The sequence below is a fragment of the Oryctolagus cuniculus genome, chromosome 1, assembly GCF_051225735.1.
Source record: "Oryctolagus cuniculus isolate XC-2025 breed Fujian yellow rabbit chromosome 1, ASM5122573v1, whole genome shotgun sequence".
Lineage (NCBI taxonomy): Eukaryota > Metazoa > Chordata > Mammalia > Lagomorpha > Leporidae > Oryctolagus > Oryctolagus cuniculus.
The window spans coordinates 141,245,685-141,260,360 of record NC_142867.1 but is presented as its reverse complement, the minus strand read 5'-3'; the positions used below and the strand labels follow the sequence as shown (position 1 = coordinate 141,260,360).

The 14,676-nt window shown below is 43.4% G+C and overlaps 1 protein-coding gene across 15 annotated transcripts in view; it reads right to left on the bottom strand.

Moving 5' to 3' along the window:
• CDC14B (cell division cycle 14B) overlaps positions 1-14,676 on the bottom strand; it is a 102,613-nt gene that overhangs the window by 33,366 nt on the left and 54,571 nt on the right. For all 15 annotated transcript variants that reach the window (XR_011379078.2, XR_016235914.1, XR_011379083.2 and 12 more), the window contains exons 5-6: positions 8,392-8,468; positions 1,535-1,601 (exon numbers count right to left, since the gene is read on the bottom strand). Coding sequence is in view for 12 of the 15 variants with exons in the window: in XM_051818507.3 (XP_051674467.3) it covers positions 1,535-1,601; positions 8,392-8,468 (144 nt within the window). In the remaining 3 variants the exon portion in view is untranslated. The remainder of the gene's footprint in view (positions 1-1,534; positions 1,602-8,391; positions 8,469-14,676) is intronic.

The following is a 14,676-nucleotide window of genomic DNA, read 5'->3' as shown; positions in this document are numbered from 1 at the left end:
CTAGCTGATTCCAAACAAAGCCCACTTCATAAATATGTACCTTTTTAATACTTGAATTACGAGATCATTGTTCCTGACACTTTTATAGCCCAGACAACAATCCTAAAATGCAAATTTGAGGGTGAAAAAAGTACCCTTTCCACAAGAAAATAAAATTTGTGTTTTTCAAGAGCCTCACTGAGATGCAGGAACAGAGCGTGCAGAGGGGAACAAGCAGAACCCAGACCTTCTGGGTCAAGGACAAAGAGTCAAAGTCTCTGAGAAGTGTTCTGGTTCACAATCACTGAGGCCAGGGGGGAGGAAGCCAGAATTCTGGTCAACAAGGCAGTCTTTATTCAAGGGGGTGAACCTTGCAAACCCAGTTTTCAAAATTTAAACTTCTGAAATATGAATGAAAAACAAGAAGGCCAGAGTGCAGATCGAAGAGTCCTCCTTTTATAAAATAACTGTTCACACAATCATTTCGAGAGCAAATCCATGACACACTTTATTTCCTTAAATTCAAAATGCTTGACACAATTCATGATATTTGGAGTAGAGGTGCTCCTAACAGAATAATACAGTAACTTGTAGTTCACAGGTAACTTCTTGGAATTACACAAGGTGATGCTATTCAAAGTAGAATGAAAATGAAGACATAACTACACTGATAGTGTTGCACTATGCAAGAATATTCAGAATCAGTCACAAATATAAAATGCTCCAGCTGAAAATCCAAAGTTGCTGACCCCTAAGTAAAATGAATATAGTTTGGTGTGGGGGACAATCTTTGACCTGTCAAATACCAGTTAATCACTCGGGGGAAAATGCCTCATTAAAAGAACAAGCCAGGCCAATAAAGAACAACTGAAACTGCTAGGCAGTGTTACAGAAGACCATTTCCAAGCTCCACCAAGCTCTCCTCTTCTCTGTGTAAAGGTGAGAGTACCCACACGTCAGCCATCCCCCAGGGTTCACCTGGCAGGGATGGCCGCTGACCTTAGAGAAGCCCAGCTGAAGGAGCGAGAGGTCTGCACTGGGCCTGCTGGCTGCACAGCCCAAGTGAACGAGTTCATGGAGAATGTGGTTATGAAACAGGGTGGTCCCAGGGTGCAGGGCAGCAGTCCAAGTTGAACCACTGGGCAGGTTTTAGAAACAGTTGTAACAAACCAATTGGCTACTCAAATCCTGTTGAGCTTGAGATTTAATGCCTGAAGAAACAAACCTGTGTTTGACAGCTATGTTCTCAGTACTATGGTGGTAATCAGACCCATAAAAAACACACATCAGCGGCAACCTGGACTAGTCATCTATTAACTTTTTGTTTTTCTTTTAAATCACAACACACTAAAATCAATACTGAATCCAGAACCAAAGTGGCTTTCGACCCAAATCATGCCAGGAAGTACCCAGAAATTCTGAATGAACCGTGTCCTAACGCCAGCTGAGAAACAAAGGGCATCTGACATCACACAGATCCTGAAAGAAATTCTAACCACGGGTCTCTGGAGGAGTGCGACTTCCATCACACTGGAAGCAACCTCTGGGCACTTACCTTCTTTACTGCATGGAAACAGTCAAGCAGTGTGATGTAGTAATTGCAGCTTCCATAGGCAGCGTCTCTGAAATTCCAGAAGCATGAAATAGACAACTCAGTGAATCAGATTTCAATTATCTACAGTACACCTACCTCAAGATATGGCTGACTAAAATTTAAAAAAGAAACACATACTCAGAGCACCTTTCTGAAAATTGATTCCAAAATAAACCCTTGCCTTTGGTTTTAAAATAAACGATAACACCCTGTTGGAAATTTCACAGCAGTTCCTACTGATTTCAATAGGTATTATTTCATGGACTTGGATCCATGAAGACCACTTCCTACAGTTTAAATGATCTGCCGTTTTTGGCTCTTGACAGATGAGCTTCATCTTGAATCCACCTTATCAATAATATCTGTCCCTTCCCCCCAAAAGGCAGGCCATTTGAATTTTTTCTTTAAACTGGAAAATCCCATATAAAATTGTTAGCAGGCAAAATACACTTTTGAATAAAGTGTGTCTTACACAATGTTGCAGGTGTCTCCATCCAAATAGAAAATACTGAGAAACTGAGATATTTGAAATATTAGATGCAAGGTGCTAAGCATTTTATCCTATAATTACAATAGACTTTTTTAAAAAAAATTTTATTTATTTGCGAGGTAGAGTTACAGACAGATGGACAGACAGAGAGAGGTCTACCATCTGCTGATTCACTCCCCAAATGGTGATAATGGTGGGCTGATCAGGAGCCAAGAGCCAGGAGCTTCCTCTGAGTGTCCCACGTGGGTGCAGGGGCCCAGGCACTTGCACCATCTTCCACTGCTTTCCCAGGTCATTAGCAGAGAGCTGGATCAGAAGATGAGGAGCCGGGACACAAATTGGTACCCATATGGGATGCCAGCCCTGCAAAGCAGAGGCCTAAACTGCTGTGCTATAGTGCCAACCCCTAGAGTTGGACTTTTAATTATTTAACAGGATTTTTTTTAAAAAAAAGATTTATATAAAAGAGAGGGAGAGGGAGAGGGAGAGGGAGAGAGACAGAGACAGAGATCATCCATCCACTGGTTCATTCCCCAAATGGTTACAAAGGCCAGGGCTGGGCCAGGCCAAAGTCAGGAGCCAGGATCTTTACCCAGGTCTCCCAGGTAATTGGCAAGAGCCCAAGCACTTCAGTCATTTTCTGCTGCTGTCCCAGGCGCCCTTAGCAGGGAATTGGGAGTCAAAGTGGAGCAGCTGGGACTTGAGCTGGCCACTGCACCACAAGGCCAGCACCAACAAGATTAACCTCCTTCTAATTCTTAAGGGCCAACAGGAATGAAGAACAGGAATGAAGGGGTTGGTTACCTTGGTAGAATCATTTTAGTCTTGGGAAAGTACTTAGTTTACAAACAACTCCACCCAAACTCTGCATCAACACCTATCAGTATTTTTACAACAAATTTTTTAACAGGTAAGATTTTTTTTTTCCCAGAAGAGTAAGACATGCCCACCCCTATCAGCTTCTCCTTTTGAAGGCTATCTTGAGTCACTACAAGATGATACTTCCTGGAATCAGGAAAGGCAAAAATAAAGTTACTGTCGCTACCCTAGGTCCAAACAAATGTGCCTACCTTACTGGCACTCATGATGTTCCCCAAGTGGAACAGGACTGCTCCTGGAGCCATCAGTAACCACTGCCTTAGCTGGGTTTCCTGATGATAATTCTTGCCTGAGACATTAAACTACACATAAACTTTTGATTCTCACACAAGCCTTAACAGCCAACACTGTTATTTATAGCAACATCAAACCAATAACCAAGGAAAGAGAGAGCATCCTCTTCAGCTAAAATGTTTTTTTTTTTTTTTCATGAAACAAGGAGCATTTTTTGCAAAAAGAAATTATGGCAAGGAAATTAAGTATTTTATTTAACACAAAGCAGCCCAAAGTTGTTCATGGGAATAGGGTGAACTCTCAAATTGCATGCCAGTGATTCTGACCGTGTCTCCTGGGTTAGCCACCATCATTACTGCCTTCCCAATGACAGCTCTCCCAAGCCAGCGAAAAGAACGCTCATTCAGTCGTGGTGACAACTCAATGGACCTAGAAATTTCAGACCCTACTATGGGCCAAGCCGTGCGCTATTCAGCAAGGATTTGAGAAGCTATCGTCTGTACTCAGCTCAAATGCTGCCTCCTCCTACACATTATCTGAATAGACTGAATCTTTGTTTATTCACTCAGGTTTCATGAACACCTCCAACTTCACACATACCCGCACCCCTCCCTCCCACCCAAGCTTCCTGAGGCTTCCTCACAGGCAGAACTGCAGCTATGCAACTGGAGGTCAGCTTTCAGGAGGGAAAAAGCCTTCTCACCAAGATCATTCAACGAACTTGGGAAAGTAGATGAAAATCAACAAATGGGTGCTGCTTGGAATTTGTAAAGCAATGTGTAATACAGGTTTTGAAAATAGCAACTCTTTTTTTTTTTTAATTTTATTTATTTGAGAAGTAGAGTTACAGTGAGAGGTAGAGACAGAGAGAGAGGTCTTCCATCTGCTGGTTCTCTCCCCAGATGGCCTCAACGGCCAGAGTTGCACCAATATGAAGCCAGGAGCTTCTTCTGGGACTCCCATGTGGGTTCAGGGGTCCAAGCGCCTAGGCCATCTTCCACTGCTTTCTCAGGCCATAGCAGAGAGCTAGATAGGAAAAGCAGCAGCTGGGACTAGAACCAGTGCCCATATGGTATGCTGGCGCCGCAGATGGAGGCTTAACCCACTGTGCCACAGTGCCAACCCCAAAATTAGCAACTTTCATAACAGCTTGTATTCAAAATCCAAAAAGAAACCCATCAAAAAAGCAATGGATACATAAAATGTAGTATATTAACAGAAGGGAATGCTATAAAAGCAATAAAAAAGATTGACTATTCAAATGTACAACAACATGAATACATATTACAGATATTATATATTTTTTGCTTAAAGATTATTTATTTATTTGAGAGGCAGTTACAAAGAGAGGGAGAGACAGAGAGGTCTTCCAACTGCTGGTTCACTCTCCAGATGGCCACAATGATTAAAAGCTGGCATGATGTGAAGCCAGGAGCTTCCTCGGGGTCTCCCACATGGATGGAGGAGCCCTAGCACTTGGGTCATCTTCCACTGCTTTCCCAGGTCATTAACAAGGAGCAGGATCAGAAGAGGAGCAGACAGTTAAGCTGCTGCCTGTGGTGCCAGCACCCTATATGGGCACTGATTTAAGTCCTTGCTGCTCCACTTTGGATCCAGCTCCCTGCTAATGCACCTGGGAAAGCAGCAGAAGATAGCCCGAGTGCTTGCACCCCTGTACCCATGTGGGAGACCCGTGAAAAGCTCCTGGCCCAGACCATGACATTTTTGACATCTAGGAGTGAGTCAGTAGATGGAAGATCTCTCCATGCACACCCTGCCCAAAACCACATCTCAAAACTCTGTCTTTAAAATAAATGAAAATAATTTTTTTTGAAGAAAAGGTGCCACCTTTCCAAATACAGAGTGTGTATGATTGCAGTTACATGACATTCAAAGGCGAGCAAAAATAATTTATGGTAGAAGTTAACTGATACAATGAAAAGTGACTGCAAAGGGCTGGGATCTCTCGAAGTTCAAGGCATTTTTGCACCGTAAACTGTGTGGTTGCTGCACATACAACATTAACACTTTGCTGTATACTTAAGATCAATGGTTTCTGGGGCCAGTGCTGTGGCATGGTGGGTGGGGTCGCCACCTGCAGTGCCAGCATCCCATGTGGGCACCAGTTGGAATCCCGGCTGCTCCTCTTCCAATCCAGCTCTCTGCTATGGCCTAGGAAAGCAGTGGAGGATGACCCAAGTCCTTGAACCCCTGTGCCTGCACGGGAGACCTGGAGGAAGCTCCCGGTTCCTGGCTTCGGATGGGTGCAGCTCCAGCTGTGTGGCCAATTGGGGAGTGAACCAGCAGACGTAAGACCTCTCTCTCTCTCTCTCTCTCTGTCTCACCAGCAGACATAAGACTTCTCTCTCCCTCTCTGCCTCTCAAATAAATAAATACATAGATCTTTAAAAAAAAAAAAAAAGAAGAAGAAGATCAGCAGGTTAACGGCCTGGCCTGAAGCACCAGCATCCCATATGGGTGCTGGTTCAAGACCCAGCTGCTCCACTTCCCATCCAGCTCTCTGCTATAGTCTGGGAAAGCAGAAGAAGGCCCGAGTCCTTGGGCCCCTGTACCCATGTGGGAGACCTGGAAGAAGCTCCTGGCTCCTGATCGGCGCAGCTCCGGCTGTTGCGGCCAATTAGGTAGTGAACCATCGGATGGAGGACCTCTCTCTCTCCCTGCCTCTCCTCTCTCTGTGTAACCCTGACTTTCAAATAAATAAATAGATAAATCTTAAAAAACAAAACAAAAAAAAGAATTGCCTATAAGCTATAAACCAACTTATGAATATTTAATAAATGTCAGCTAAGGACAAAAACACTACACCAAGTGTTTTATGAGCAGAATGTCCCTTATACCTCACATCCGTTTTAGGGCTCAGACTTGGAAAAGACCACAGAAATATTAGCAGAGCTGTAAGCCAAACCTCCACCAGTCTGCTGTCAACAGCTGAGCTTTAACAACTAGTCAATATTATCTCTCAAGGAAACAGAAAGCAGATAAATAAATCACACACACACACATTCTTAAAACTCAGTGGTTGAAGAATTTTACCCATGTTGGATTAAGCCCAATGAAACACTGCTATTGAACATAAAAACATGATTTACTGCAAATGAATGTTGTGTTAGCAATACTTTGTTATATTTATTTTATACAAAAGAAGTAGCAAGGATTTAAAAATATATAGTTTTATCAGGCTTCTTAAATTCGGGTTGGTGTACTTTCCAATTAGTAAATGCTACAAAACAGTAAAATGAGATGAAGCACCAAATTTTAAAACTTAAGTTCATCATAGACTGATACCAGTAAAATACAGCAAATATGAAATACAATAATATTGTTACATACTCAAAATAATGCAATAATCCTAGTTTGATAAAGAAAAATAAATTACAGAAGGAATGGAAAGGGGGACATGAAATACAAATGCGTATCTTCTATTATTTGACTCCAGACATACAATTACTATATTAAATTACTATAAATATCTCTAAAATCTAGTCTCAATGTCTGCATTTAATCCGTCACAGGTTGGCGACAAAAGCTAGAGAGACTGGGACCAGTTCACAGGCCACAGTTACAGAAACACTGCTCTTAAGAGGAATCAAGTGTCTGAGAATTTTAAGTCTTGCTTAAAAGTTTCAGAGAACTGGGATCAAAAGTAACTATTCATTTCTCATGAAAAATTTCAGTAATTTTTAAAAAAGATTTACTTATCTTATTTGAAAGGCAGAGAAGGACAGACAGAGAGAGGTAGAGACAGAGAGAGGTCTTCCATCTGCTGCTTCACTCCCCAAATGGCCTAACCCAGGAGGAAATTAGGAGGACTATCTGGGGCTGGCACTGTGGCACAGCAGGTTAAACTGCTGCCTGCAATACTAGTGTCCCATGAGCACCTGAGCATGTCCTGCTCCGTTTCTGATTCAGCTCCCAGCTAATGTGCCTGGGAAAGCAGGGGAAGGTGGCCCAGCCTCAGCAACTGTGGGTATTTGGAGAGTGAACCAGTGCATGGAAGATTCCTGTCACTCTACCTTTCCAATAAATGAATAAACCTTTAAAACAAAAGGGGAGATGCCGATTTCAAGTCACTTTTTCTAATTTGCTGAATCATTAACATAACCTTCAATGCTATATTTTCTCTAGTTCATGATGTGGGGGACACATCTCAAAGCTCCCCTGTGACAAAGCCAGGTTCATAACCAAGTCTTTGTGACAGCAAAGCCACACCTGCAAACTCAGGCCTTAAGAGATCCATATAGCAATCCCAGAACAACTATGGGTGTAGTGTCCCTAATCAGGCCTTGAATTGAGCAATGTTCAAATGGTACAGTCTATACAGATACTCTCAAATCTGAAAAAAAAAGAAAAGAGAAACCCACTTCTGATTCTCAGCATTTTGAGTAAGGGATTCTCAACAATAACTAATTTGTGAGTGACGAACAAGGCAGTGTTTGCAAATATCAATAAAATAAAATGATGCAACAAGTAAAGTTATTTCACCCATCTGCTACCCACTAATTACCATAAAGTATGTAGACTATACAGCTAAGTATTTTGATAAACAAGCAGAGAAATTTTTAGGGCTAAGCCTGATTGACAAGGGAGAATATCTTCTTTCAAAACAACTCCCACACAAGCCCACGGCTGAGAGTGAGACGAGGTGGCATCTGTGTGTGTAAGGGCGTCAGCGCCCTCCACCTCCCTGCACAGCTGCTGGACGGGCTTTCCGGCAGTGGTGCTGCACTACAGCAGCCTCACTATCCCCTCTGCTGGTTGTCTCCCTGGGAGAAAGGGTTCTCGCCCCAGAAGGCAACTCCAGGTTATTGGAGAAAAACTAACTCCTGGGTGGTAGTCCAAGTCCTGTAACTCCAGGATTCTCAGATGAATACAAAGCTTAGCTTTCAATCAGTGGCTCTCAACCAGGGCAGATTTCGCTCCCTCCACCCCAACACCACTTCCAGGTACACTGGGTATTTTTTGGAGATATTCTGGGTTTTGACAACTTGCACTAGTGGGCAGAGGCCAGGGATGGTGCTCAATACCCTTCAAGACAAGATAAGATAAAGCTGCTGCTGAGAAATCAAGATTAGATCTATAGCATCAGTCACACATTCCTTAAAACAACTCCCCCCATCTCACCCCACAACAACTGCTGAAACGGTTCTGGTGAGGATCTGATGAGATCAACCTACCACATCACTTCTCTATTTACCTGAAAGGGATATACGACGTATCTCCAAAGATTAATATTCTATATGCTTCTTCCGGAGTTCTCCCCAAATATATAACCTGTTTTCGAAGAGAAGAAAAAGCAGTTTACTTGTAAGTGAAGGTACAGTGCTGTCACTGAAGCACAGGTTGCGCACTTCGCACTTTCCAGCCAATCAGTGGAGCTTCGGGGGCTGCTGGGTCATGCAATGAATCCCTTCTCTGCTTGGCTTGTGGTACCTGCCTTCGGAGCCCTGCCCCATGATGTTACAAATCCACCTGTAAGAAACACAGCACTCTGAAGGCAGTCTGCACGTCCAATGTTAGAGGCAGCTCATCCTCGTCTCCCTCCCACAGGTATCCTCCTGAGCTGACAGCAAAGTGCCAGGCATGGTCTGGGACCATGGTGAAGCAGAAATACAAAAAGGCAGAAGAGATTTTGACTGGCTCCACCCACGTAGACAATTAGAACACTGCACACGGTTCCTGTAAAACTGCATTTGTGTCCTATACTCATTTATTATTTCTGCTTTAGAATTATGATATGCGTCATTTTCACTTGCTTGAATATTTCCAAATACAGGTTGAATATCTTTATCAGAAATACTTGGGACCAGACATGTTTCAGCTACTGGATTTCTTTCAGATTTTGGAATAAATGCACAAACACAATGAAGTGTTTAGGGGCTAGGACCCAAGTCTAACCATGAAGCTCATTTATGCTTCCTTACACACACAGTATTTCTCCCGTTCCTGTGTTCTGACTCCCACCTGTCCGTGTGATCAGGTGTGGAATTTTCCACCTGTCCTGTCCTGTCTGCACTCGGGAAGTTGTGACCTTAGTGCATCTTGGATATCAGATCTCTGAATCAGGAATACTCAACCTGTATGTTCTTTGGTATTTAAGATGCATGGCTGGTATTCCTTGCATTTCCAAAATTTCCTCGTTTTGCTGTTACATTATTTTTGGACCATGAATAGGACATTTTTGGTCTGTGGTTTGTTTCAACAGTTTAGAGATATTAATGTTGCTCTACCTGCCTTTTCATTTCTAGTGTTCTGTCCTCCCCCTCCTCCACACAAATAATCTATTCTAGCTAGAAACTTGGAATTCGAGACTCTTACCAGTATCTAAGTAAGTCATCCGCTGAAGCTAGCACTGTGGCACAGTGGGTTAAGGTGTTACAGTGCTGGCATCCCATGTGGGGGCCGGTTTGAGTCCTGGCTGCTCCACTTGTGACCCAGTTCCTGCCACCGTGCCTGGGAAAGCAGAGGAGGATGGCCCAAGTGCACCCATGTAGAGACCCAGATCTCCCAGCTTCAGCTTGGTCCAGCCCTGGCTGTTGTAGCCATTTAGGGAGTGAACCAGTGAACTGATCTCTCTCTTTCTCTTCTTCCCTCCTTCCCAGTAACTCTATCTTTTAAGTAAATAAAACAAGTCTTTAAAAAAAAAAAAGTCAACCCCCCTCTTGGGACACCTATATTCCATTTCAGAGTGTCTGGGTTCCATTCCCAGCTTCACACCCAATTCGAACTTCTTGCTAATGTAATACCCTAGAAGACAGCAACTGAAGGCTCAAATAGTTGGGTTCTTGCCACCCACGTGGGAAATCTGAACTGGGTTCCCACGTCTTAGCTTCAGCCTGGCCCAGCCTCTGTTGTTGTGAGCACCTGGGGATGAATCTGCAGGTTTGGAAGGGCTGTCTGTCTCTGTCTCCCTCCGCCTCTGTTTCTCTGCCTTTCAAACAATTTTTTAAAGACAAATTTAAAAGGCTTGTCATCTTCATATAAAAATGACAACATTTTTAGAAATTATTACATTTAGATACATTATTTTTATTACATTTAGATACATTATTTTTCCAAAATCAAAGACCCAGAAAGGATCTTGGAACTTTAGAGAAAAGAGGTATCCTAAAATCAATCAGTCACTAAGGGTTTCCAGAGGGCACTTAACCAAGTTTCCATTTTAAGACTCGTGAATGGAAACTCTTCCCAATGCACAGATGGTGTGATTTCATCTTACTTTAAAAAGAATGGACGAGGTCAGCGCCACGGCTCAATAGGCTAATCCTCCGCCTGCGGCGACTGCACCCCAGGGTTCTAGTCCCGGTAGGGGTGCTGGATTCTGTCCCGGTTGCTCCTCCTCCAGTCCAGCTCTCTGCTATGGCCCGGGAAGGCAGTGGAGGATGGCCCAGGTCCTTGGGCTCTGCACTGGCATGGTAGACCAGGAGGAAGCACCTGGCTCCTGGCTTTGAATCGGCGCAGCGCCGGCTGTGGCGGCCATTTGAGGGGTGAACCAACGGAAGGAGGACCTTTCTCTCTCTCTCTCACTGTCTAACTCTGCCTGTCAAAAAAAAAAAAAAAAAAAAAAAGAATGGACGAGTGGGTACTGGGTCCAGTGGTTTAGACACCTACATCCCATCAGATTACCTGAAACTCAAACCCAGTTTGTTTGTTTTAGATTTTAATTTATTTATTTGACAGGCAGAATTAGAGACAGTGAGAGACAGACAGAGAGAAAGGTCTTTCTTCTGTTGATTCACTTCCCAAATGGCCGCTACGGCTGGTGCTGCGCCAATCCGAAGCCAGGAGGCCAGGTGCTTCCTCCTGGTCTCCCATGCGGGTGCAGGGCTCAAGGACTTGGGCCATCCTCCACTGCCTTCCCGGGCCACAGCAGTGAGCTGGACTGGAAGAGGAGCAACCGGGACTAGAACCGGTGTCCATATGGGATGCCAGAGCCGCAGCCAGAGGATTAGCCTAGTGCACCAGGGCGCCAGCCCTTCAAACCCAGTTTCACACCTGACTCAACTTCCTGCTAATGCAGACCCTGGGAGACAGCAGTGATGGCTCAGGCAGCAGCTCCTGCTACCTACATGGTCGACCTGGATTACATTCCTGGCTCCCAGCTCTGGCCCCCATTGAGAGCCACACCACATCATGGGCATTCAGGGAGTGAATCAGCAGATGGTAGCTCACTGGCTCACTCACTCGTTCTGTGATCCTCAAAAAGAAAAATATACAACTGTTAACTATATAGAATCTTTAAATATTTATTTGCAGCAGCGTATGACCCTCAGAAGATCACCTCCAAGAAAAAGAAATACTTTGTTAAATCTTATCAAATATCATACAAATTTTAAAACACATTACTGACTTGTGTGCAACTATAATTTATCACGAACTAACTAACAATATCATCTGTAGTCTCACTCAACAGATTGTATTTGTGAAACGTGCTTGTTCATACATTACTCACTCTACATTTAGATCTCCCAAGCGTCAACTGATCATCAATTTTCTATTTTACTACTCTTTCCTTGGAAAAACAGTGCAACAATTACTTCATGAAAATTTAAAATTATTTTAAATCCAGCATATTTTCTCGTTCCCTTCTACTTTCCAATGTGTCTTCTGTCTCTTCTAAGAATTAACCCAAACCATCCGTTACTTTTTTCTTTTCTCCATTCCATTTTAGGACTACCCAACAAATCCCTTCCAACAAAAACCTTTAAATCAAAACCAAAATTTAAAAAAAAAAAATAGTTTGAAGGCCAATGAGGGTAAGAACAGGGTTTGAGAATAGGGTTTGACTGATTTGTATACATGGAGGTATATGTGTATGCCGCATGTGTGTATATTTAAAACAAACTAATAAAATGAAACCTAGAGGTCTCTTTGAGAATTTTCCTAAATTTGTAAACCTTCTGCCAAATTATGTAAGTTTTCCTTAAGCACCAATTTAAGTTAATTCTTTCTACGTAAGACTATGATTCTTTGGTTCCTTTAATTACTAAAACTGCAGTGGTATTTCCCTCTAACTTTCAAAAACAAAAATAGTCTGCAATGCATTAAATTACTGTTGGTCAGTCTTGGAACACAAGCTCAATTCAAAGAGCACAAGAAGAATGGAACATTTTTTCCTACAGGGGAAAAATTCCTAGCAATGAACTTCTAAATATCAGAATAGTTAAATCCAGTGGGAGAAAAAAATAGACTCTTGTGAGGCACAATTACTTGTGCTTAATGAGGTAAACTAAGGAAACTGAATAGATTTAGAATACATCTATTATATATATGTTGTCAAGGAAATATTTGCTCAGATCTGTAATTTTTGCTTTAACAGCTACTCCACTCTAATTCGAAACTTTCCCAAATGAAATTATTCTGAATTTATTTAAGAATCTCATAAATGACTCCTGTATTAACAGAAATTCTCAGATGAGTACATTCTAATAAATAAATCAAAATGAAATTTATGATCAAATTGTTTTGGCAATTTGGACTCTAGGTGCTTGTTAGATCTATGGCAAGTTATATACATATAATGGCCACTCTAATTCCACAGGGATATTTAAAAACAGGAAAATGACAAATGACAAAGAGAGATGATGAACAGCTGTGACAGCCAGCTTCCAAGACAGCCCCAAAATACCTCCTGGTATTTCCAGCCCTGGAGACTCTCCCCCCTTGGCATGTTCTCTGTCCCACAATGAACAGGGTACTGCTGTACAAACACTAGGACAGTGCAGCAAGGACACAGTGCGACTCAGGCTAGCTCACAGAAGACCTGGCGGCTTCTGCCTAGCTGCCTCTTGGATCCCTCCTCGTGGAGTAAAGCAAGCTGTCATCGGGGGAGCATGCTCACGAAGCTGTGTGCTGAGAACGGAGGTCTACCAACCCCACTAACTGGCTGGGCACGGAAACAGGCCACCCAGGCAGATCCAGGAGACTCACTCAGGGGCAGCTACTTCTGGATCCCAACCCACAAGAACTGCCTGAGATAATCTCTACCATCGGCTGAGGTCTCTCTGCCCTGGGGTAACGACAGCGCAGTATCACACCTCACCAAGGAGTAAGGAAAGGATCGCTGCAGTTTGTTGGAAGCGGCTGAGCAGAGGTGAGGCTTAGGAAGCTAGCTTAGGGGCTAGCATTACGGGACTCCGGCATCCCACACAGGGGCTGGTTCATGTCCCAGCTGCTCCACTTCCTATCAGCTCCCTGCTAATGGTCTGGGAAAAGCAGCAGCAGATGACCCAAGGGTTTGAGCCCTGTACCTACTTGGGAGTCCTGGATGAAGCTCCTGGCTCCTGGTTCCTGGCTTCAGCCTGGCTCAGCCCTTGCTATTGTGGGCATGTGGGGAATGAACCAGTGAATGGAAACTCTCTCTCTCTCCTTCTCTCTATATAGTTTCAAGTTTCAAATAAATAATTAAATCTTGAAAAGAAGGAAAATAAAAGGAAAAACAAAGAAAAGTTCTCTCGGAGCCAACAGCAATCCCAGAACAACAGGCAGAATAAATACCACGGTGGCAAATACACGGGAAGTCAGCAGTGCTTTCAAAACTCACAGTGCAAGAACCCTCTCTTGCTCAACAACATCTGACCCATTCCTAGGACTTTGCACCACCCACCCCATTTCCAAGACCAGCGCCTGCATGCCCAGCCCGTGAGGATGTCCGTGCTTCAAAACCTGGGAGGTGCTCAGTAGCAGAAGGGCCCCAACTGGATCACGGATCGGTTCAATTCTGACAAGCCAGGCCTCAGATAATAAAAACCTCATTAGACATGTGTTTCTTATTTCTATGCTTACACACGACATGTGAAAGCTTTATCAACGTACTCCAAGAGTCTCTAGTGCCGTTTAAAAACAAAAAACATTACATAAGTCATCACGCCCAAGAGGAAAGAACAAAGGACACTGAAATCCCTACAAATGTGGCAGCTTGAGGAACCATTAACTATTTCCAAATTTTTTTTAAGAGATTTATTTCATTTACTTGAAAGGCAGAGTTACAGAGAGAGAGGCAGAGAAAGAGAGAGGGATCTTCCATCCGCTAGTTCACTCCCCAAATGGCTGCAATGACCAGAGCTGGACCAGGCTGAAGCTAGGAGCCAGGAGCTTCTCCCAGTTCTCCCACATGCGTACAGGGGCCCAAGCACTTGGGCTATCCTCCACTGCTTTCCCAGGCGCATTAGCAGGAAGCTGGATTGAAGTAGAGCAGCCAGGACTCGAAACAGCATCCGTATGGGATGCTGGCACTGCAGGCCGGAGCTTTAATCCGCTGTGCTGAAATGCTGACCCCTCCAAATAAATATTCTTTGTGGGGAAATGTCACACTATTTCCAGCACTTACAAGTTCTTGCAAGTATTTTCACATGTCAGCCAGATGACAGCCTTCGCTCTGCCAAGAAATTCATTGATCACTAAAAAATAATTCTCTACAATTTAACAGAGAATGTTCCCAAAAAATCAGTGCAAGTTAGAAATAAGCATATATGTTCACCTG